This window comes from Fibroporia radiculosa (assembly GCF_000313525.1).
Source record: "Fibroporia radiculosa TFFH 294 genomic supercontigs, scaffold1143, whole genome shotgun sequence".
Lineage (NCBI taxonomy): Eukaryota > Fungi > Basidiomycota > Agaricomycetes > Polyporales > Fibroporiaceae > Fibroporia > Fibroporia radiculosa.
In genome coordinates this window covers 1-22,223 of record NW_012133267.1, presented here as the reverse complement: position 1 = coordinate 22,223, position 22,223 = coordinate 1, and the positions used below count along the sequence as shown (strand labels likewise).

General features: G+C 52.0%; 8 protein-coding genes across 8 annotated transcripts; 5 read left to right on the top strand and 3 right to left on the bottom strand.

Moving 5' to 3' along the window:
• Positions 1-252: 252 nt before the first annotated feature.
• FIBRA_02206 (uncharacterized protein) lies at positions 253-3,994 on the top strand (the record flags this gene model as incomplete). The annotated part of the gene is made up of 3 exons (XM_012324071.1): positions 253-1,608; positions 1,663-2,927; positions 2,989-3,994. The coding sequence occupies 3 exons, from the start codon at positions 253-255 to the stop codon at positions 3,992-3,994; spliced, it is 3,627 nt and encodes a 1,208-aa protein (XP_012179461.1).
• A 575-nt stretch (positions 3,995-4,569) lies between these two features.
• On the bottom strand, positions 4,570-6,042 carry FIBRA_02205 (uncharacterized protein; the record flags this gene model as incomplete). Its single annotated transcript, XM_012324070.1, has 8 exons — positions 4,570-4,740; positions 4,809-4,887; positions 4,949-5,035; positions 5,083-5,249; positions 5,297-5,469; positions 5,529-5,667; positions 5,729-5,875; positions 5,938-6,042. The coding sequence occupies 8 exons, from the start codon at positions 6,040-6,042 to the stop codon at positions 4,570-4,572; spliced, it is 1,068 nt and encodes a 355-aa protein (XP_012179460.1).
• A 1,377-nt stretch (positions 6,043-7,419) lies between these two features.
• On the top strand, positions 7,420-9,600 carry FIBRA_02204 (uncharacterized protein; the record flags this gene model as incomplete). Its single annotated transcript, XM_012324069.1, has 14 exons — positions 7,420-7,631; positions 7,689-7,715; positions 7,771-7,799; positions 7,866-7,914; positions 7,969-8,046; positions 8,100-8,184; positions 8,236-8,588; positions 8,652-8,748; positions 8,817-9,009; positions 9,074-9,131; positions 9,203-9,234; positions 9,295-9,312; positions 9,372-9,439; positions 9,493-9,600. 14 exons carry the CDS (start codon positions 7,420-7,422, stop codon positions 9,598-9,600), a joined length of 1,407 nt encoding a protein of 468 aa, XP_012179459.1.
• Positions 9,601-10,547: 947 nt separating this feature from the next.
• On the top strand, positions 10,548-11,141 carry FIBRA_02203 (uncharacterized protein; the record flags this gene model as incomplete). The annotated part of the gene is made up of 5 exons (XM_012324068.1): positions 10,548-10,699; positions 10,765-10,853; positions 10,907-10,934; positions 11,001-11,016; positions 11,073-11,141. 5 exons carry the CDS (start codon positions 10,548-10,550, stop codon positions 11,139-11,141), a joined length of 354 nt encoding a protein of 117 aa, XP_012179458.1.
• A 457-nt stretch (positions 11,142-11,598) lies between these two features.
• FIBRA_02202 (uncharacterized protein) lies at positions 11,599-15,577 on the top strand (the record flags this gene model as incomplete). Its single annotated transcript, XM_012324067.1, has 10 exons — positions 11,599-11,829; positions 11,880-12,501; positions 12,548-12,655; positions 12,705-13,434; positions 13,486-13,831; positions 13,886-14,068; positions 14,126-14,268; positions 14,325-14,564; positions 14,617-14,844; positions 14,905-15,577. The coding sequence occupies 10 exons, from the start codon at positions 11,599-11,601 to the stop codon at positions 15,575-15,577; spliced, it is 3,504 nt and encodes a 1,167-aa protein (XP_012179457.1).
• A 168-nt stretch (positions 15,578-15,745) lies between these two features.
• On the bottom strand, positions 15,746-18,404 carry FIBRA_02201 (uncharacterized protein; the record flags this gene model as incomplete). Its single annotated transcript, XM_012324066.1, has 6 exons — positions 15,746-16,291; positions 16,351-17,319; positions 17,376-17,665; positions 17,717-18,014; positions 18,068-18,132; positions 18,188-18,404. 6 exons carry the CDS (start codon positions 18,402-18,404, stop codon positions 15,746-15,748), a joined length of 2,385 nt encoding a protein of 794 aa, XP_012179456.1.
• A 65-nt stretch (positions 18,405-18,469) lies between these two features.
• On the top strand, positions 18,470-20,012 carry FIBRA_02200 (uncharacterized protein; the record flags this gene model as incomplete). Its single annotated transcript, XM_012324065.1, has 8 exons — positions 18,470-18,532; positions 18,591-18,656; positions 18,717-18,788; positions 18,851-19,226; positions 19,276-19,332; positions 19,388-19,408; positions 19,463-19,893; positions 19,941-20,012. 8 exons carry the CDS (start codon positions 18,470-18,472, stop codon positions 20,010-20,012), a joined length of 1,158 nt encoding a protein of 385 aa, XP_012179455.1.
• Positions 20,013-20,163: 151 nt separating this feature from the next.
• On the bottom strand, positions 20,164-21,860 carry FIBRA_02199 (uncharacterized protein; the record flags this gene model as incomplete). The annotated part of the gene is made up of 10 exons (XM_012324064.1): positions 20,164-20,367; positions 20,423-20,524; positions 20,574-20,747; positions 20,803-20,930; positions 20,985-21,123; positions 21,174-21,257; positions 21,309-21,464; positions 21,509-21,574; positions 21,628-21,755; positions 21,806-21,860. The coding sequence occupies 10 exons, from the start codon at positions 21,858-21,860 to the stop codon at positions 20,164-20,166; spliced, it is 1,236 nt and encodes a 411-aa protein (XP_012179454.1).
• Between the last annotated feature and the right edge of the window lie 363 nt (positions 21,861-22,223).

The following is a 22,223-nucleotide window of genomic DNA, read 5'->3' as shown; positions in this document are numbered from 1 at the left end:
ATACGAGGACCGCGAGTCGGAGACGCGATGTCATTGTTTGAGGCGAGTGTGGTCTTGTGGGTCCGCACTTTGAAGTTTACCACGGTTCGAGTTCAAGTTCATTGCAATGCCAGACGAACAAACTTGTCTCTTCGTTCTGCTCAACCTCGACTTGTCCTCTGCTCGACGGTTCACGAAGGCCTTACGCCAGTCACGCCTCAACGCACACGACGCTCCCTCAAGAGTCAAGAATTAAGTCAATCCACGAACAGTATGATTCCTCTCGTACCTGCTCTCGCCCTCGCCTTTGTTTCTTTCATCTCCTCCGTTTTTGTCGTTCTCCGTATCATAGTTCCTATTTTACCCCCTCATCCTCTCAGCCGTCGGGTTCGTCCTGTGAGTACATCATTCCTATTTTTCCCTGTCAAAGTGGAGCTAACTGGCCGTGTGCAGTCTGAATTTGGCCTTCCTAACTTCCGCTCTCTTTCTCCAGCAGAAAAGAGTCACGTCTGGCTCGCATCTTGTGATGTTTTGGCACTCGCACTTTTTATCTGGCAAGTTGTATCGGAATACCTTAGCAACTCGGTCGATTACGATGCTACCCGGGATCCTAGCAGTGCCGTTAGACTTTGGCTAGCTCTGACACTCAGACAAACGTGTCTCTTTATTGTCGCTACCATAACATTAGTGCACGTTCGTATGGGTCGCACCGTGGCCCTCGGAAAGACCCACTGGATGCTTTGGGCACCCACTCTTCTCCTGGTCGTAACATCCACTGCTCTCGCCGGCGTTCTCTCCGCGACAGGCCTCCCCAGCTTCTTCATGGGTCTTTTTGCCTATACAACGATTCTCGCTATTGGGAGCAGTATGGCATTCGTCGGGCTCATCATTACCTTGGTTATCATCAAGCGGAACCTAGCTGCTCTTGATGAAGCACAAGATTCTTGGCCTCCCGCTAAGGAGATCGGGGAGAAACCCAGGCCCTCTTTTGCAACCGAAGACATAGATGTCCTCAAAGATGGCAGTTCCTGGATCACGTCCCATGCCAGCTCCCGTCGCACATCTATCTCAGCATTCTCGTTCTCAACGCACCATTCCGCCAAACCATCCAATGGCAGTGTTCGCATGGCCCAGAACCCGGCTATGGCCTCTCAGCCTTCTATCCCGCACAAGTCGTCCTTCTGGTTCAATCCAGCGATGTCTTGCACTGGTCACGAGTCCCCTATCCCCCCTGTTCCTCCTTTACCCTCGCCTTACCGTTCTTCATCGCCAACGTCGGACAAGTTGCATGACGATCCGGACCCGTTCAGACGAGAACCGCGCGATCGCATGGGCTCGCAGTCGTCATGGCTCACAGAACCGTCTACGTACCAGCCGACGCTGAGTGCTTGGTCCTTCCCCAGGACCTGTCCCGGCTCGCCGCCTCCCTCTGCTACTACTCCGGATCTTCTACTTCCCTCTACTACGGCTGCGCAGTCCGTTCCCGCAATGGCAAGCGCACAAGTTCTGGGTGGGTATGGTTATGACGCAGAGGGTAACCCTGGTAGTTTGGCTTCTAAACATTCTAGCGATCTCGACGTATCAATCTTCCGCACGATTGGATGGCTTATCACCATTTGGGTACCACTGGTGCGTTGATTCCTCTTTTGCTCTGCTGGTTTTTGAGCTTATGTTATACATAAGGTCTTGTCGCTCCCATATGTATTCATGGTTACTTTGCATGCGCCTCTGGCTTCCTCTGCAGCTTCCATCACGTTGATTGTTTCAATGACATTGTCCTCCCCTCTTCTTGCTCTGCATGTCATACTGCGTTCACCGTTCCCCATCCCGACCCAACTCTTTGAGTCTTACCACGAGCCTCCCTCTGCTGTGATGCGGGCGCCTTCTCCGATGAGCGCTGCACCGTCGTTCAAGTTCTCACACGAGTATAAGCGTAGCGGCAGCATCACTGTAGTGGAGGGTCGGCGCAGCGGAGACGTGTGGGTATCCAACGGTGATGCTATTGATGGCAGGAGCAAGATTAGTCGTGCTCTGGGACTTCTTCAGCCTGTTCCGAGGCTCGCTGTTTTGCCTGTAGAGGATATCCAAGAGGCGCCGCTGACGCCGCCCCTTCCTATGCAGTCAATGCCTAACACCCCTGTACGGGTGCCTGATACACCTCAGTCCGAGAACAGTGCGGAGCTCGGGAAGCATGGGCGTCCCCGCAAAGAGTCAAAGGCATCATCCTATTATTCCGGTGGATCGGAGGCGCTTGCATCGCAAATCATGATTGCTCAAAAACACTATTCTACTCTAGCAATGACGCTGGTAGTTCCTCCATCTCCCGAGCATAGGGCCTCACTGGATGCTATCGCGGCTGACGCCGGTGCGATTGACGTGGCTGCTACGGGTGTGGATTCTGCACCGAATGAGACGACCCGTCCTTCGCAGCATCTACGCTCGCGTTCCATATCTTCGATTCAGTCTCGCAGTGATCCTCGCTTCCCAATGAGCCCACCACCTTTGTCGCCTCTCCCTCCCACACCCCCGTCTGTGAAGGAGCTTCGAGAACGACAGGCTCGTATGATCGTCCATCGCAAGTCGCAATCACATTCGTCCTCCTTGCTCGATTACTCGTTCCGGCCTGTGGACGATGACAACATTGCAGAGATTGATGCGTTGTCTGCCGGTGTACTGCCTATACTGGTTCCCGGCTTGACTGTCGGCTCTGACATGAGGGTTCGCGAGTGGAACTGGGAATCCCCGGTCTCCATTGGAAGCCGGAATAGTAAGATGGGATTGTCTTCACTTTGGACGAGGAACTCTAGAATTGTGCCTGCTGAGCTGGGCGGTTTGTCATCTGAGTTCTCTTCGCCCGAGATGCACTCGACTCCACCACTCCGCAAGGTGGCAAAGCCACGAGAGAGGAAGACTTCGGCCCACAAGCGACACCACTTCAGTCTTCCCAGGTATGTGATGGTTCTAAGTTTCGACTGGCCTTGAAACTCAAACATGCGTGACTTTTATTAGCTTAAGTCTTGGTAAGGAAGGCATACATGCACTTTCGACATGGCGCAACGATATCACTCGTGCTGTGGATGCAAGGCTTGGCCCATACAGTGCTGCAACTACAAGTGAAGTTGGCAGAAGAAACACAGTCTATGGTGGTGAGCTGGTGGCCAACATTGGTACACACCTCAATGTGGTCAGTGAAGAAGAAGAGCTCTTGCGCCCCATCTCGCCACCTGTGGCTTGCGCATCTTCGCCACGCCCGGCTTCAACGAGTACCTTTGGTCCCACATTGTTGGCTGCGGTCGATGCTGCTGATGGCATGAGCACTGCCCGGAATTCGCTTGCGACTCTGATCACAGCGCTGGATCAGGAACTGCGGATGCCTCCGCAATTTGCTGCATCAGAGGTCACTCTCTTCGACTTCGAGGATACCCAGGGACCACAAGCCGAGAGCACACCTCATGAATCCAAACAGCGATCCCGACCGACGTCGCAAAATGTACCATCTGTCCCTCAGCTCCCCTTAGGATCAAAGCGTGGCAGTCGTTCAAGCATCACATACATCAAATCGGACGAGAATACTCCCCCGGTATCAAAGCCTGCTACTATTTCGCCTAAGGCCATCTCGGAGTGGTCTTCTCGCGCTGTGCGCCCGTTGGCACCTAAGATCAGAGCCAAAGCAGACAAGGCGAAAGCTGCGAAGCAAGCGTCCGCATCGCCGCGCGACTCTTCCAACAGTGGTCTGCGACCACTGTCCCTTCTGCAGGACCGCGACGCAAATACGGACGGTGTTTCTGAAACACGCGGGCTGAGTCTGAAAAAGAAGCAGAAGAACATGAATGACGAGAATGCAAATCCTACTGTACAATCGAAAGCCAAGGGCTTGCGGCCGCTGAAGCTCGCACGCAACGACACGACGAAGGAGCGCGCGGTTCTACGGAAGATAGAGACTCTCCCTGACGTCGTCGTTCGACCACCTTCGGAAAGCCATCGTAACGATCTGGGACTTTCGTTCCGCTCATAGCGACGCGCCCCGTCCGACTCGTGCTGACATTTGATTCCAATCAGACACTTTTGTTTGAACTATGGTTTAGATCGCTGTCTTATTTTTCTGCTTTCGTGCACACGCTCTGGCTGTTTTGAAACCCCCTGATTATTCTGTCTGTCATATGCCACTATGCCCCTTCTCTCTGCTGATTCTCTCATCCAATGACCCACTATAGTGGATTACTGCCTGTCCTGTTACTGTATAGTTATACGCATCGTCCACGCTCTCATCTATGCTTTCCTTGTTTTGCACTTCCTTGAATGCTTCACGCTTTCTAGTTGTTGATGTCCCCTTTCCTGCGCCCACATGGTTCGGCGTCTCAGTCTCGATGACGATTGTTACTCACATACGAAACAGTGTTCAGTCAATTACTTGAAGACACTTTACGGTACTTGTTATATGGTCACTAGTGCTACGCACATTTAACTCGCGCATGGTCGCGCCTCATTTACTTAGTCTCTTGCAATGAAGTTCAAACAGTCAAATTCGTCAATGTCGGAAGGGAGATAACGAATAACATTATCGCTAGTGTCGAGATCTCTCAAATATCACTACATGCCAGGGCCAAATAGGCTGATCCAAGCCGACGGCGGTGGTCCGCCTTCTCTAATCTTTGTCTGCCCGCAATATGCAATCACGTATTTCGATGGATGCCATGTCACGGTGGGCGAAGACCCGAGAGCCGGGACGCGGTGCAAGGGCATGCCGGTCTCCGTTGCACACTGAGTTAGTTGCACAGGAACGCACATCAGCCATATAAGCCGCGTGACATATTAAAATGATGACACACAATGTCGATGTATGAACCTGCATTGGCGATCGCGATGAATTCCCCATCATGCGAGAAGCTCAGCGCGGTGATCGCATTGCTGGTGGAGAACATATGTCAAGGACAGGCCAACGGAATAGCTGGCAGTTTATCTGACTTACTCGCAGGCAGTAATGGTGCGTGTGCATATCCATTCTGACAAGTCGAACATGTTCACGATGGAGTCATGCCCCCCAGAAGCCAGATACCTGTATCGCCCTGGTAAAACGATGTACGCAAATCACTGACAACTTACCTGCCTCTGGGGTCCAACGCAGCTGCCACGCAACCACCAACATGCGCAGGCGTACTGTGGACCAATGCCAGTGACGGATACTGCAGTATACGTATCGATGCTTCAGATTGATGGGTAAGAACGAGACCGTCTCCGACGTGATTAAATGTTGCCGTCGATGCTGGTATCTGTTTATCATCAAAGCGTGGCCAGGCGCATACAAGGTGTAACGCACTGGATCCTTGTCTGACAGCCGCCACAGCTCCTTGATCTCTTCCCCATCTTTTCCATATGCAAGTATAAAAAGTTGCTTTCCCGAAGTGGTAAATAGAATCGTGCGGCCATCCGGAGAATAGCTCGTTTGGGCAGGAGATACCTTGAGTTGCAGTTGCTGTACGTAGCGGCTCTCTGAAATCAGCAATTCTACAGTTGGTCAAATTTGTGGAAATAATGCGATGTGAACTCACGTCGAGCATCCCAAAAAACGATTCTCCTGTCTTTTTGGCTGGATGTGCAGAAGAGCTCCGGATGTGTCGGGTTCCACGAGATGTAGTCGACGTCATCCGAGTGACCCCCCGAGAACATAGAGGCCGAGCGTATCTCCATCTGCGACAACTCATATTAGATGAATTGTAATAATCCATCTAATCCATGCTCAGTCGCTCACGCTTTTTTCTGGATGCCACAAGCGCACAACCTTGTCAATGCCCACCGCGCCCAGTCTCTTCCCATCACAGCTCCAAGCGACGTGGTTCATAGACTGCGGGGACGGTATGCGGATGTCGCGAGGGCGGAATGCAGAGAACGTAGGGGCCTGCGACAGAAGTCATTGATCGTCTCGAGCTAGAGTGGGGGCGCGACCGTGTGCAATCGTACATGGAGACCGCGAGCAGCAAACGTTGTGTGCGGAGGAGGCGAAGGTGGACGCTGCGGGGGCGGAATGTCGTCCTCGTCTTTGCCATTTGCAACCTGAGACGACATGGTGTGTGGTGCGGAGGCTCGCCGGCTCGGTGCCAATGCTGCTCGAGTCGCTTGCGGACGTTGCCGATATTAACCACAACACCTTCCTTTTTGAGGATTGCGCCTACCTCACGACTCCTCGAGTCGACTCGCTCGAATAAAAACGTTGGCATGTATCGTAGAACATTTCGTCTAATTCCCTCGCCACTGCACTCAAGTATGTCGTGCTCTCGTGCCCTGTCTGTGGAAGACACTCCCAAGTCATCCCATGACGAAGATTTGACACACATCGCTCCATTGGAACACGAACGATCTATCAGTGTAATATTGGATGAACCTGCGTCGGAGAAGGTAGGTTATGGGCAGATATTCCCTGAGGGTTGATGGAGAGCTTGGACAACAATCGCAAGAGCGTGAGTCTGCATGCACTGTATCATCGACTAGTAAACCAGCTTTACAGAGCTCTGACGTGATTCTGCGGCTTTGGGTTTGTTTCTTGATTGAATGTAAGATGTTTTTACTCTTATTGTCAATGACAGTCAGATATATGACCTCATTTGGAGTGCATCAAGGTTAACACTATTGTCGACCATGATTATCCATGGGTGTTGCTAAATTCCCGCCTAGCTTACTACACGCGGAGATGCATTACCAACCAAACGTCCTCGATCATCTCGTGAGTTTCAGGAAGAAGTGTACTATGAAAGGCAACGTAGAATTTAAATGGGTACAGTAGATGCTGGTCATGATACACTGATGTGACCCCATAAAAACAGGAATGCAACCTGAGCTTCTCTGCATCCCGGCCGAAAGCAAAAGCAGCACCTCTAGAGTTTCGAGGGATCACCGCGAATCAGACAACTGGCCGACTCTTTTTCCAATCAGAGTCATGGTCGCCAAGCGAGGGGATGATTTGTAAGTGTCTCCTGTATTTCCCGAGGTCCAAGCCGCACAGAGAATGACCCAAGTCACAGAGCAGCTGGTATTGTACAGTGTTTCCAACACGATGATCAAGTTTCTGAGATTTTTTTGAACTAGGGTTATTCAAGCAAGACTGACACGGCGGTCGAGTCAGAAGGAGAGGGCTGCTGACGGTATGGAGGACGACTCAGACGTCCGTGTCCAGCGGGGGAGCAGACGACAGGCCGAGACAGACGCTCAGTTCATCGTATTCTACTTCAAGCTCCGACTGAAAGAAAGATGTCGATCGGAGGCGACAGATCCGTAGCTGATCAGTCCAGCTTCATCCATTTACGCTGACGGATTTCTGCACTCAATGGACGGCTCTTTCCTCCTCAGCCTGTGGGCTTCCCGCGCGCCGTCACCTGCCAAAAATCTATATAAATCCTCCTGTCCGGGCGATATCGTCGCCATCCCTTGCTGCTCTCCCTCGTGGGCATGTCGGGCTCTCATTCGTACTCGGCCAGCATACACAGCGGCAGCGATCACCATGCAGCGCGCAGCGGACACATCGTCGTACAGGAGCCCGCACATGTCAACACGATCGAAGGGTCCATTGCAAGTAAAGAGCAGGAAAGTGGTCCCAGTGTCCCACAGGCGCCGGTCTTCCAAGAAGGTGGTTGGAGGGGCTGGACAACAGTCGCTGGCGCGTAAGTCAGCGTCACAATACACGCTCTACATGCCGAGATTTCAAGCGCATCTTCCAGGTGGCTGGTTCAGTTCTGCGGGTTCGGGTTAGTCTGCGATCCAGACAATCAGTATCACTACTCCGCTTACCGGTGATCCCAGGTATTCCACATCGTTCGGAGTGTATCAAGGTGTGTATCAGTTCTGTATTTCACAGGCGCTTTCGCTCTAGTCATACCTATGCGTATTCTGTACAGCATACTACACTCAGACGTACATCACCAATGAGACCTCCTCGACGATATCGTGAGTTGTCGCTTGATGGAGTTGTAGCCATTTTTCTCATTGGAGATTGGATAGGTGGATTGGTAGTGTGAATGCCTTTCTAGTTATTGGATTTGGTCTCGTATCTGGGAGACTCTTTGACAAGGGCTATTTGTACGTGTCTTGGTGCCCCTTGTCGACCCCCACTGAATGCATGCCGCATGCAGCTACTACCTCATGATCGGTGGATCCATCTTGTACTCATTCTGTATATTCATGCTGTCCTTGACGAAGCCAAATCAGTTTTATCAGGTGCGTTGGGTGTCCCCTCCACACTAAGGCTGAAATTGACTCGACGGACAGGTCTTCTTGACCCAAGGTATCGGCATGGGGCTCGCCGCCGGAACCCTCTATATCCCCAGTGTCGCCGTCGTGTCGCACTATTTCCAGAAAAAGCGCGCGCTAGCCATGACCATCGTTGCCTCCGGATCGTCTTTCGGTGCTGTCATACACCCAATCATGCTCAATAACTTGCTCTCATCATCCATCGGATTTGGCACGTCGGTACGCGCAAGTGCGGGTCTTATCAGCGGATGCTTGCTCATAGCATGTTGCATGATGCACCCGCGCCTGCCTCCGCCGAGGCAACATATTAGTTACGTACAAGCGGCGAAGAAGTTCTCGAAGGACTCGGCATACGTCTGTACGACAATGGGGTAGGCATCTCTTCCCTGGCCTCGTCCCTCTGCTCTTCAACCATTAATGCCGTACCACACTAGACTCGCAATCTTTTCGATCGGCTATTACTTCCCGCTCTTCTACCTCCAGCTGGATGCGTCACTACACGGGCTCAGCAATACATTCTCATTCTACTCTGTCTGCATCCCCATTCTTGCTCTTCCTGCGCAGCTTACTGAACCGCCCCCGAATGTTGCGCGATACAGATTGTCATCATGAATGGGTGTAGTTTCGTCGGCCGACTCACACCCGGATTCTTCGCACACCGCCTTGGGATCGCAAACATGATTTGTGTCGCCACATTCTGCTGTTCCGTGCTTGTCTTCGGCATGATCGGCCTCAAGAGTGTTGCTAGCGTTGTTGTCCTCGGGATCATCTATGGCTTCTTTGCGGGCGTTTGTGAGTGACTCGATCCCGCGGGATCGAGTCAGTGGTTGATCAGTTTTTCCACCTCTTCCTGCAGATATCGCCCTAATGGGACCCCTTATGGTTGTGCTGACGGACAATGTGGCCGAGCTAGGGTGAGTGCAGCCCGCTCCCTGGTCGTTGACCACCAGTCAGTGGTATCCTGACACCTATACGGCTCATTCAGGGTGCGCATGGGCATCGCGTTTGCCTTTTCAGGTCTGTCGTCATATTTGAGTATTTTCTCCAGCTAACAATGTGATGATACCTTTTCCGAAGGTGTCGGAAGCCTCATTGGTGAGTCCCACTGGCTAATGTCAGCTTGCGATCCGCGCTCACTTTGCCTGCGCCACTAGGAACTCCGATCTCCGGTGCCCTTCTGACAAACAACTATATCTGGTGGCGACCCGCCGTGTTCAGTGGAGTGAGTCACATCGTGTGGTATTTTCGTGCTCACACTGGCTAATTATCTTATAGGCTGTCGCCATGGTCGGAGCTGTCTTCTTCGCAGCGATGCGAGTGATTTTGTTTCACAGGTCTCAAACAAAGATGTTCGCACCGGCGACCGAGAAGCCGGGCGCATGAGCGTACCGTGCGTCCGCTGTGCATGACACATGCTAATGCGTACTCGCATCCTAGATAGAGTGAGCGTGAGGTGCGGTATTCACTGGACAGCTAGAAGTGCATCAGAGGTGCTCTCCGATGGATATTACAATACTAGCCTAGTAATCCTAAGTTTGGATTGAGCACCTCGGGGCCGTCAATCCCTCTCCATTTAGATGAATAGCCAACGTGGGTGCCGCTTCAGTATTCGTTCTCTCGAGCTGTTGTCTCGCTGTGCTGTCGTGGGCTCACCTCCATTCCGTTTTCTTTACGGCATGCAAAGAACTATAGCCTTAAAGCTTGCATCCGAGTTCTGTGTGCTGTTTTTTTCGCCCTGCTTTCGAATGATGAGATATCTCTCTTCAGCCGGGCTTTCAACGTGCTTGTCCGAATTGCCTCCGAGGCTGCCCTTCGGATTTAACGAGCTATGTATTGTGAGCATGCCATAACACTTGCAGAATAACCTTCGAGTGCCAGGATTGTGTAAGGCATGCACACCAGGATATCAAACGGAGGAATGACTGATATCCTCACGTAGCGGCAGAGAAATGATGCACGAGATAATTAGCGTTGAGAAGCGACTGGTCCATTCGAATAGTGGTAAAATTTAGTGAAACTTCAAGCTTCAAGTCGACGGGCCGACGCAAACCTAGTATAAGCTTAGATCGAACCGATGTTTTTCATCGGAGCACGCATTCATATTCAATACCGCTAGCGTGTTCACTCTAACCGGTAGAAGATCCGTTGAGTATCTTGGGATTTCTGTCTATTTACATTCAAGAAGCATGTAAATTGTCTAAGCTAAATGCCGCAAGTTGAAGCCGACCTTCCCGATTTACTCTCGCTCGGTAGGCATCTATCGATCACGTGCCTTCAGTCCAGTGTGAGCGCAAGTGCGACGTCGACTTCAAAGTTCACCAACTTGTACGATGGCAACACTTGCACCATTCACCACAGCGCATCGGCGCTACGTGCAATCCTTGTATCGACGAATATTAACAAATGAGCTGAACTGGACGGTCAGCCGCGATCTCTGGAGAGGGAAGGCCATTGCTGTCCGCGCGGAGTTTGAGAGGAACAGGTGTGTGCTGTGTTTTGGTGGAGTTGTAGGCTCTCATGCTTGGGATACTTGGATACGTCGTATAGGAATGTGCATGACCCGCGAGAGCTTGCTGCACTTTTCGACAAAGCAGAGGCGGACCTCGCTGAAAGACTCCACCCGGATCCCTACAGACGTGAGTATTACTGCCACTCTCGCTCGCGACAGACGTGTAATTGTTTTCTTCAGCCGCCGAGGCTGTCGACGGCACGAAATGGTGCGCTTTTCTTACTACATCGGAGTGTTTCACTGATGCCGTCTTACTCATGCGTTTACTGTGCAGGGAGCGCAACGTGCCGGTATGTGGTCTGTATCGCTATCGCACTCAGCCCGACGCTCACGCACGTGTGAACAGCCACCATTGGGACCTGTATTCGAGCACGAGAAGTTCAACGAGGACCATGGGCGGGGTCACCATCATTAATTCGCTAGAAATTCGCGTTGATAATATTCTTGTACTCATCCGACCCGGGTTTGCAATTCGTCACCAGTATCATTGGGGAGGGGGGGGGAGGCGCGGCGTTTGTGCCTGGATTGGCCCCCAACCGACGTGCAATGGACAAGTCGCTGTTTCCCCAGACGATGGTTACTCCGGTGACTTGTTGCGTAAAATAATGATGAGCTACGTAGAATTGTGGTCCGATGCATGTTGGCGACGGAGAACAAAGATTCAGAACCGGATCATGACAGTCAGTTGATGGCCCCCGTGGGCAGAGAGGTTGAGGAGGAGCATATGCTCGGCTGAACGTTGGCGGGGAATGGCCCGGAAGCCATCGTCGCACGTGGGTCTTGCCCCAGACGAGGAGCGGCCGCTGGGGTGAGCGCAGCGCTCTTATGGATGTCCTGCCCGCGCCACCGCCCTCCTTCCCTCTCTCATCCCCATGAACTATCTCCGCGGTGCTGTCAGCGCCATCAGTGCTCCCTACCAGTACTACAAAGATCTCAATCCCTCCACCCTCACCGGCGCCATCGACGTCATAGTCGTTCGCCGTCCCAAGACCCACGACGCAGATGGCTCCACTCCGACTACCGACGACGACTCCGAGCTTGTTTGCTCGCCTTTCCACGTCAGGTTTGGAAAATGGCAAGTCCTCCGACCGGGAGACAAGAAGGTACGTTGCGCTGTGCAGCGTCTGTAGATCCCGAGTGACGCCGGGAGCAGGTGAATGTCTTCGTCAATGGGCAACCGATTCCCTTTTCGATGAAGATCGGCGAGGCCGGTGAGGCATTCTTTGTGTTTGAGACGGACGAAGATGTTCCCGAGGCCCTCGTCACCAGTCCCATCCTCGCCGCAACGCAGCCCGGACAGAGCAATACCGATGTTGAGCGCGCAGGTAGGTTCGGTGCGAAAGAAAGCCCGGAAGCGCAGATGGAACAAGCGATGACTACCGGTGCAACGCAGGAACCAGACTTTCTCGATCTGAATGCACCCAGTATCGAAGAGCCACTAGGGACAGGGACCCAGTCCCCGCTATCGACAAGCAACGGTCAGGATGATGACAACGGCAAACCATCGCTCCTTGCGCGCACAGCACAGCTTGGAAAGGCGGCGATCGGCTTTGCTGTCGAGACGGAGAAGGCAGAGAGGGATAAGTTGAAGGACAAGACGGTCAAGGAGGCCATTGCAGAAGTCGAGCACGATGAGGCAGAATTCGTGAAGGAGAAGGCTGCTTCTGCCTGCAATGCTGCAATACATTCGACAGTCAGCTCTCTCGCGGGCCAGGGCGACGAAGCCCTTCCAGATGCAGACAATGTTGGTGGGCCTGAGATTGTCTATACTGACGGTGAGAAGCTAGTATTCAAGATGAAAGCTATGCTGATGCACTACAGACATGGTCTTCGATCTAGAGGGTTACCATGCTCATGAACGCAGCCGGTCTGAGAAGACAATCACCAGAAGCCATGGCGACGAGTCTAGTAGTACGCCAGGATCATCGCGTGAGTCGTTTCTATATTTTTGTGCGCATTGTCTGACTATATGCGCTAGGTACACCATCTCCGTCGACATCTTCGTCTGATCGAGTTCCATTTCCAAGCTTCCGGGCAACGTCTGAGCCACCTCTCGAGTTCGCGGGGGACATGACCCCTGGGATACCCGCACTGACTCCGCCCACAACGCCGCCATCTCGCTCCCCATCTATATCGCGGATGCACGCAACCAAAGCGCGAGTTGGGCCGCACGCAAGCATCCCGACGTTACGTCCACCCGCAGGCGCGCAGGAGTACATGTGGGAATGGGGCAATTTTCCACAGAAGACTCCGGTGACGACAATGTTTGCGCCGTTCGGCGACGCACGGAGCAGCCAAAGGAAGGGGAAAGGCCGGATGAGGGAATTAGAGGTAGACACGAATGTCGAGGAGGACGAGACGTCGGATGGCTTCGTAGCATCGCCGGCATCGTTTAGCGGGGATGCGGACAGCGAAGGGAGTGAGGGAGAGGAGACACGATATGGCGCGGGTGGGCTACTCGCGGTTGATCGTGTGGACCCTACGAGGTTTAGGGTGTCAATAGAACGGAAAGTGGTTGAGTTTGAGCTGAGTATAGTCAGTAATGCTGGATGGACGAGAATTGGCGGGGGAAGAGGGCCTTTAGGTGGAGAAGACGAGGTCGTAGACGCGGATCGGTTCGACAAGGGTAAGCTCGACTTCCAACAATTCTTGAACGACGAGCAGGTTGTGCGGGATGAGGACCTGGTGCTCAGATGGGCTGGTGGAATGTGAGTGATTAAGTGCATAATCCATGACGTCTAATGTGTTTTGCGATACAGGTACATCACCCGGAAGGACGGATCGCCCCTCATGGATGCCCTTGTCTTGTGGCGGGATGCGGCACTACATGGGCAACTCGCGCAGTCACAATCACGATCGCCTTCGCCAGGCGCACAACTCAAGGACATACAGGAGGAAGCGTCGTACTCCGATGAGGAGCGACGGCAATTGAAACGGTCATCCGCGAACTTGTCGGGTACCACCATGTTTGCCCCTACGAACGGTGATATCGCTGCTCCCCGGCCATCTTCGTCCTCATGGGTGCGGTGGTGGAGTCGGAGCAGGAGAACGGAGAATGCCCAGCGGCCAGATTTGAGGGCGATGAATACAGCACCTTCAACTATGGTACGCCTCACGTTACGGCACAGAGCGATATGCGGACTGAGGTGTTTTTATTAGCAAAGGAGTAGGACAGAGGTCCTGGACACGATCCCTGCGCCTACGAAGCGCTCTGTTTCTGCGGCTCCGACGATGCCATTGTCCCCCGAGTTAAGGTCGCCCACTCCTGATGCCTCTTCGGACGAGGAGAAGCGGGGCAGAAAGAGATTTGCGAAGACCCTGAGGTTGACTTCAGATCAGTTGGTGAGCCTCCTGCTCGGAAATCTGCGATGACTATTTAATGAAAATCACTTATCACAGAAATCGCTCAACCTGAAGAGTGGGGCGAACAGTATTACTTTCTCATTATCTGCAACTGGGGCCGTCGCGTGCACTGCCCGATTATTTGTCTGGGACTATACGGACCGGGTTGTAATATCTGATATTGATGGCACTATCACTAAGTAAGAGGTGTCTGCATTTGCCTTCACCTACTTGTATGTTGAAATAATGTTCACAGATCCGATGCTCTGGGTCATGTCTTCACTATGATTGGGCGCGACTGGACGCATCTCGGTGTGGCTAAACTGTACACGGATATCTGCCGGAACGGATACAAGATAATGTACCTCACTTCGAGAGCAATCGGGCAAGCCGACTCCACTAGGGACTATCTAAAGGGTGTCAAGCAGAATGACTACCAATTGCCCGAGGGGCCTGTAATCATGAGTCCCGACAGACTTATGGCTTCGCTTCACCGGTATGTCTAGCATGCATGATTTGTTGCGCAGCATGGCGCTCACACCAGACAGCGAGGTGATCATGAGGAAGCCTGAGGTCTTTAAGATGGCCGCTCTTAGAGATATCCAGAAGTTGTTTGGGAATACCGCAAAGAACCCGTTCTACGCGGGGTTCGGCAACCGGATCACAGACGCCTTGTCGTACAGGAGCGTAAATGTGCCGAGCTCTAGGATATTTACCATAGATTCGACCGGGGAGGTCAAGATGGAGCTGCTCGAATTGGCGGGGTATAAATCATCGTGCGTACTGTGGATGTCCTCCATCGTAGATCAGTGTTCACAAACTTGCTATATATTCAGGTACATTCACATGACCGACTTGGTCGACCAAATGTTCCCTCCCATCCATCGCAAGTGGGCGCCGGAGTATACGGACTTCAACTACTGGAAAACCCCGGTCCGAGACTTTCCGCTTCCTGATCTGTTTCCTCCTTCACCCGCACTTAGTGCACGCTCCGACACGTCTAACCAGAGCACGCTAGCGCGTTTGCGGCACTTTAGTCTTGGCGGCAGCAGACAGCCCAGTTTAAAGCCGTTTACGCTGCCTCCGCCCGCCACTGAGGGTGCTACCAAAGACGCCCTAGCTGAGGAGCGACGAGAATCTCATCTGCGCCAGATGTCGTCGTTCGAGCGGCTCAGTCAGACGCTGGTCGGCCTGGCGCAGTCCGCATCACCCTTGAGCAGCCCACGCTCGAGCACACCGACGTTCATCGACTCGGGCTCAGAGGATGAAGACGAGGAATCAGATCTCGAGAAGCAGAAGAAACGGCGGTGGAAGCGGCGTGAAAGTATGCCGGGCTCGCTGCCCGGCTCGGATGGCTCCGTGTCGGACGATGATATTCACTTCGGGATGGACGACGATGGAGAGGACGGGTATGCATACCATGGAGAGAACGAGGAGAGAGCAGCAGAAGACGCGTTTGACGAGGATTTTTTGGCGGCCGGGGAGATGCAGAGCGTTCCCTTCTTGTGAGAGAAGTGTTCGATGTTTGACACAGACTTATCCATATAGCTAATATCGACCACACTCAACTTAATCCAGCATTGTATACCACGGCATGTAGGTTGTAATGTAGCACTCACATTTTGAGAGGTCCCATAATGTAGCATGAAGTAAATCGAAGCCACCAGACACGCGTTGCTACGAGACTGATACGCTCATTGGTATGATATCGACCATCCTCGGGCTGATGCTCATCCCACCAAACGATGCTCCCAATCCATTCGCCTCGTCATCAGCAGAGTTCGGTCGCAGTCCACTCACCGCAATGTCTTGCGGTTTGCTGTTTGCAAGCGCATCTTCATCTTCGTCGTCTTCACTGGCCTGCTCGTTCTCGTTCTCGTCCTCATCGTCATCGTCATCGTCATCGTCATCGTCCTCATCGTCATCGTCCTCATCATCAATGGCAACAGACGACCACTCTCGATAGACACCTTGGATATATGACCCAGACCGGGGAAGTTTGTAGGGGTCAAATGGGAAAAAGGTATTCAGTTCCGAATTTATCGAATGCCCGAGCATCGAGGGATGCACAACGGGCCCGCGCTTCCCAGATTGAGATCCGCCACTCGCATTCTGGGGTGCGTACTCTGACCGCCTGTTCGCTTCCATTATGGAATAACAGTATATGAAACCTGTCGCATGTGCAACGCGAGCGAACTGCATGACGACATTAATAGAGCACATCTGTTAAATGACAAGCGATTAACCAGATGTGCTAGGCAGAAAGTCAAATTGTGGTATACCTTGAGGGGGTTAAGCTCAGACATCACCACTCGCTGCAGAATCTCCAGCTCGGTCATCCACTTTTTCGCAGGCACGCTTGCAGAGGCGAACTCATCCACATCATCATGCTCCTCCAGGAGATCCCGCCATCTGAAGCAAAAGATCAAAAACACGGCCTGCGCAACCGCGTAGAATACACTATGGTGCGACATGCTTGGTGGCACCGCGCCTGCGTCTGTCACGGCATCGAGGATATCCAGCCTGCTCCCGAGAAAATTGCATAGACACGCAACGACACGGCGTGCGCTCTCGCGGTCGACGAATGTCGCACGGCTCACGAAGCTCGCGATGTAGCTTGCCGCTGCGGCGCGCGTTACTGCGGGCTGGTCCTCCTCCAGCAGAGCCTTGGACACGAGCATTCCTTGGAAAAGGTCGCTGAACTCCGCATCCAGCGAGGAGTACCAGAACACGAGGAATTGCGTGTATCGTGATTTGAACGTGCGGAGGATCGTTCGATCGAAGAGCGACAACAATGTGTGGAATTCCTGCCGTCGGATTGGTTTTTCGTCTTCGACAATTTCTATTGGAATGGCTTGAGCGCGATCCGATGGGACTAGAGGTGAGTCGGACCGCGGTGATCGCGATCTGGGTGAAGAAATTGAAGAGGGAGAATTTGCGCCAATACCACGATTGAAATGATCCAGGACATCCTTCAGGATGGCGTCTAGCTTATTGACCATTGACTGCACACGCTGATAGTCGATGGGGACATTATTCGCAGGCCTCTCATCATCGCCAACGTCTCCACCTGCATCCGATGAGAGGTCGCTCAAATTATCTCCGTCGTCTCCATCAGATTCAGCATCCGATTCAGCATCTTCTCCTTCCTGCCCCACAACAGTATCAAATGGGTCCAAGTCAAAAATCTCCTCTTGATCATGTGATGCCAGTTGTTCTTCTAATTCTTCCAACTCTACTTGTATCTCTACCTGCAACCTAGGTCAGAGCTGCAATGATAAATCAATGCGTACTGGAGAGTACGTACATCGATCTGGATGGCACGATCAATAATGGTCGCGAAAATGCCTTCCGTAAGTTCAGGGCAATACTCAGTGACTTTCAATATATTGCGGATATATGTCACCTGGGCCGCCTGGGTTTGCCTTTTATGTGGAAAATTGCGTACTAAAAGAGGGTGGAGCGTAGAGGGCAGCGTGGGTACAAGAGATAGGAGGTGTTGTAGCAGGAAGTGTATACGATCGTATACAATGCGGCGAGTTAGAGGTCTCGACGAGCTTGTGGGCAGACCAGAGTCTAATGCTTGCAGTCCAGATTCTATGACAGGAAATCAACGCATTTAGATGTAGTCATGACGGATAGACCCACGATAAGTGAACCCATGCGCGACTTTCCCCAGCACGAGAGAAAGGTATTCCGGTCTCGCACTGACAAGCATTCCAATGAACGACGTATACGATTTTACGAAGCTGGTGTCCATGGTCGTCCAGGGAACGTTCACTATGGCTTCTACGAGAGCTGAATGATATCGTTCAAGACGAGACACAACATGTGAGAGAGCAAGAATCCAGAGCTGGAGCTGTTGTGCAGGCAATGCCGCCGCTTCCGGGGTGGACTTCTTTGGATTGAACTGATCGACTAGTTCGTCGAATGCGTCAGATATACCCTACTTGGTGTCAGGTGTTTGAGGTTCCGGATAGATGGCTCAATCAGACTCACATTCTTCTTTTGCTGCAAGGCGTTGTTCACAAATGCAAGGTACATATCCTTCCGGTACTGTTCATCTGTCGCCGCAATAGTCTAAGGTGTTGAAAGGGAGAACAAAGTTATGGAACACACCCTGCTTGATTCTAGAATTGGTTGCGATGGGTCTAGACATATACAGCGAAGAGGCGGAAGCGGAAGAAGACTTTCTGGAGGGGGTTGGACGCTGTTTGATATTCTCGAGAGGGTCCACTGGTTTTGATTGGACTTCCATGTAACGCGCATTGTGGGTAAGGGGGCCGGCCCTTGTTTGTCTGCTATTGAACTGGGAAAACCGAGAATGAGGTTCCATGGCGAGGCAGAGTTGAATGCTGCACGCGGCGGCAAAGTGGGAAGGCAAAAATTCGCTGACTAAGCATGTGGGGGCGGAGATTCGGATCGTCCCAGCCACCGTCTCGCCGCCACTCCCAGTTCCAACTTGTAAGTCTTGTCGTCTATGCAACATTATTTGTTCAACTCTGACTCTTTCTTCTCTCAGTTAATCTTGGACAGATTCTTTCGTTTAAACATCATGCCGAGATTTGTTTGGCTTGATTGCGATCCTGTGAGCGTTTGATCAGTCCCGAACAAATGGACGCTCCGCTCTGATCGCTGCGATCCAAAGGGACACGACGATGCTACGGCAATCTTGTTGGCTGTACATTCTCCAGGTATACAGCTGTTAGGTATTTCAACGGTGCATTCTGCGGCCTTAAACGTAAACTAGATTGGCTTGCTAACATGTCCTGCCGACGCTAGGTGCACGGAAACGCAGATGCCGAAAACACTAACAACAATGCTGCACGGTGCCTGCACGCCTTTAACGCTCCGAAGGACATTCGTGTATGTCCTGGGGCCACAAAGCCGTTGCTCCGACCAGCACGACACGATCCTGAGATTCATGGGATCGACGGCCTTGGGGGCGTAATTGGATTACCTTCCGTTCAATCCGCAGAAGTCCGAGAACGTCTTGACGCCCATGGTGCTCCAATACGTGCACTCGAAGGCATGGCGGAAGCCATTCGTACCACCTGGAAGCAAGGTGTCGGTAATAAAGTGACTGTTGTGTCTTCTGGACCCATGACGAACATCGCTCTTTTTGTGAGTGTATATCCTGACCTACTAGATGGCATAGGTCGGTCTACCTGCTCCAAATCTGTCATTTCATTTCACAACTTGCGTAGATGAATTTGTGTTTATGGGTGGTGGTGTCGGTCTGGGAAATCGTTCTCCTTCTGCCGGTAAGTTGACGTAGGACGTGCATCTGAATATCAAAATTATCTGATATACTGCTAGAGTTCAATATCCTCTGTGATCGTAAGTGACCGAGTTCCACTTGTATACCACACTCGCGAAGATTGCGTCACCCAGCTGAGGCCGCACAAATTGTTCTCGACATCCCCGTAAAGAAGACTATGATTCCGCTCAACGTTACCCACACTGCGATAGTGAGAGATGACATAATGCGTCGTCTTCTTTCTTCAAGCACTGCTGCGTCAAGCACTGTGCTTCCAGCAGCAGACTCGAAGTTACGTCACATGCTCTTCACCCTCATCGGATTCTTCGCGGATTCGTACAAATCCACATTCGGATTTATTGACGGACCTCCACTACACGATGCCTTAACGATCGCCTACGTCGCACAGCCTGAACTGTTCACCTGCAAGAGATATAGGGTAGATGTAGAACTCAACGGGGTTCATACCGCAGGCGAGACAGTTGTAGATGTGTGCAGTTACCGTCAGTGCGACGATTCTTGGGGTCGATCAGGCAAGAATTGCATTGTCGCAGAAGCTCTCAACGTAAGGTTACTGTTGCCGATATGCATTATAACTAACTTTGCGAATAGGTCCAAGGGTTCTTCAATCTCTTCCTAGATTGTGTCGCCAGGTGTGATGTCGTTTCACCTTTAAACCGATAGAGGACACGCTCCCGATGATATATATTCCTATCCCATCTTCCGGATTACATACAGTTCTATGGATTCTTAGGGCGTTCATGTGAGAGAGCGAGGTAGATAAAACATAGATATAACGAGCACATGTACATGTAAATATGAGACTACATACCATCTACTCGATGATGCGACTGGTCCGTGCTCCATCGACGAAGATCTTGCTGAGGGGTCTATTCGGAGCTCGCGCTCTACGTTGACCCGTCCGCATGCTACGGATGGCTTGGTCGAGGTCGCCACGCCCAACCGATGTACCGGTAGCACGACTGTGAGAGCGGGGAGGCGACAGTAATAATTGAGAGTCTGCAGTCTGCTTGATCGTCTGTGGAAAACAAGAATGAGCACGTCAAGTGAATCTAGAAGTGGTTGGTACTCACAGATTCTCCCTCTGTCGAGGGGAAGGGTGCCTCCTCGACTTTGATCCCTACTTTAAGCGGATTCAGACGAGCTTCTGCATCATGCACTTCCAACCCAGCTTTCTGCAAAAACCATCAGCTCATGCAGAAAAGGTAGCGGGGGACGTCAAACCTGCAGCGACGAAGAGAAGCTTAAGATAAGACCAAAGAAATCTTCCGGTTTCGGCGCATCTTGCGCATCGGTATTCTCTCCATAAAATGCTAACAGGGAGCGTAGCTCGTTCTCCAAAGCATTGGCCATATTCTTGAGAGCATCCACGCTGGAGCTCATATTTCTCACAAATGGCTGGAGGTGCGTACTTGAAACCAAATTATGGACCAAGAGGTACAGAGCGACAAACCTGCATGACGACAATGAAGTTGTCGGGGGGCGCTAGTCCTGTTTTCTGCAACACAGAGATTTCAGTAATGACCTGCTTTAGGCCATCTGCCATAGAGGTCACGGTTGACGTGGTTGTCTGAATTGAGACTAACAATTCATAGCAAGTCAGTCTCGGCAAGTCAGGGTACTTATCCGACAAACCTCGAGCGGCGGCCTCTAGATGAGGCATGTCCTCGATGAATGTTATTAGGGAAGGATCGCTCCGGAGAAACACTCTTGCAAGATAGTGCAATAAAGTCGGGCAGTCTGAGCCGCCTTTAGCCGTCTTCGTCTCTTTCATCTGTTCTATGTAAGTTTGGCTCCAGCACATTGGGATCGCTATCTGCTCACCTTGGTCAGAGCCTCAAGCTGGAAACCTCTGGCACCGCCACGAAATGTAGAGCCATTGAGAGCATTACCGACAGCAAGAACCGCCTTGGACAATACACTAAGCTCAAATAACCGGCATAATTGGACTATTAGTACCTGTAAAACCTTCTTAAATCTAGTCGAAGAGCGCAACTCATGCGACGCATTGCGAACGATATTGAGTTCTGGCCGAATCTCCTCGATTTCGAGCTCAAGCTTCCGACGGTATAGCATACATTCAAGGCGCTCCGACAATCTCGGGATTGTCATGATCTAAAGAAATGTTAGTTTATACCGCAATCATATCTTCGGCGTACCTGGTAGAAGTACTGATCAGCCTTCGCGAGTTTGCTGATCTCGCCAAAATCCTTCAACCGAGTCACCTATTCTTGCATCGGTAAACAACCTCGACACAGTGCGCGTTGAGAATGCTGACCTCTTCTGCTGTAGGCAGCTGTCTCCCGATAGCTCTCAAGTCATCCACACTCAGTTTGCTGTCGTCGATTACGAGAAGCGCAGTGCGAATTTCAGGCAAGCTCAGCTTGATGCGTGACAACATTATGGCTACAGAGGAATTGTGAGGGCCACTCAATAACACTAATCAGCGAGCCTACCTATGTTATTTGCGCGAGTGATATCTAGCAGAGTGGTCACCGACTGCTTCCTCATTGACGAAGCCGATAGCTGGGAGCCACTCGTTGGAGCATTGTCGATGGCAAAAGTAGCCTCGAGGTCTCTCAGATCAAAAAACGCCTCTGGTGAGACATCATTCCATACAGTGGACTGCAAGGACGGGGCTGAAAGTTTATTCCAAAAGAATGGCTTCAGACGCTTCGCAGGTTTAGAAGGTCTGATGAGCGGTACTCTATACGCGGATGGCGGTGGTGGAGGCGGTGGGGGTCCAGGCTGCAGAGGGGAACCTGATGTTGCGCTTGCACTTGGCGGCGGCGGCGGCGGCGGAGGAGGAGGAGGAGGAGGAGGAAGGGTTGTAGAAGCCGAAGTCGTGGGTGGGGGTAAGGGTGGTGGCGGCGG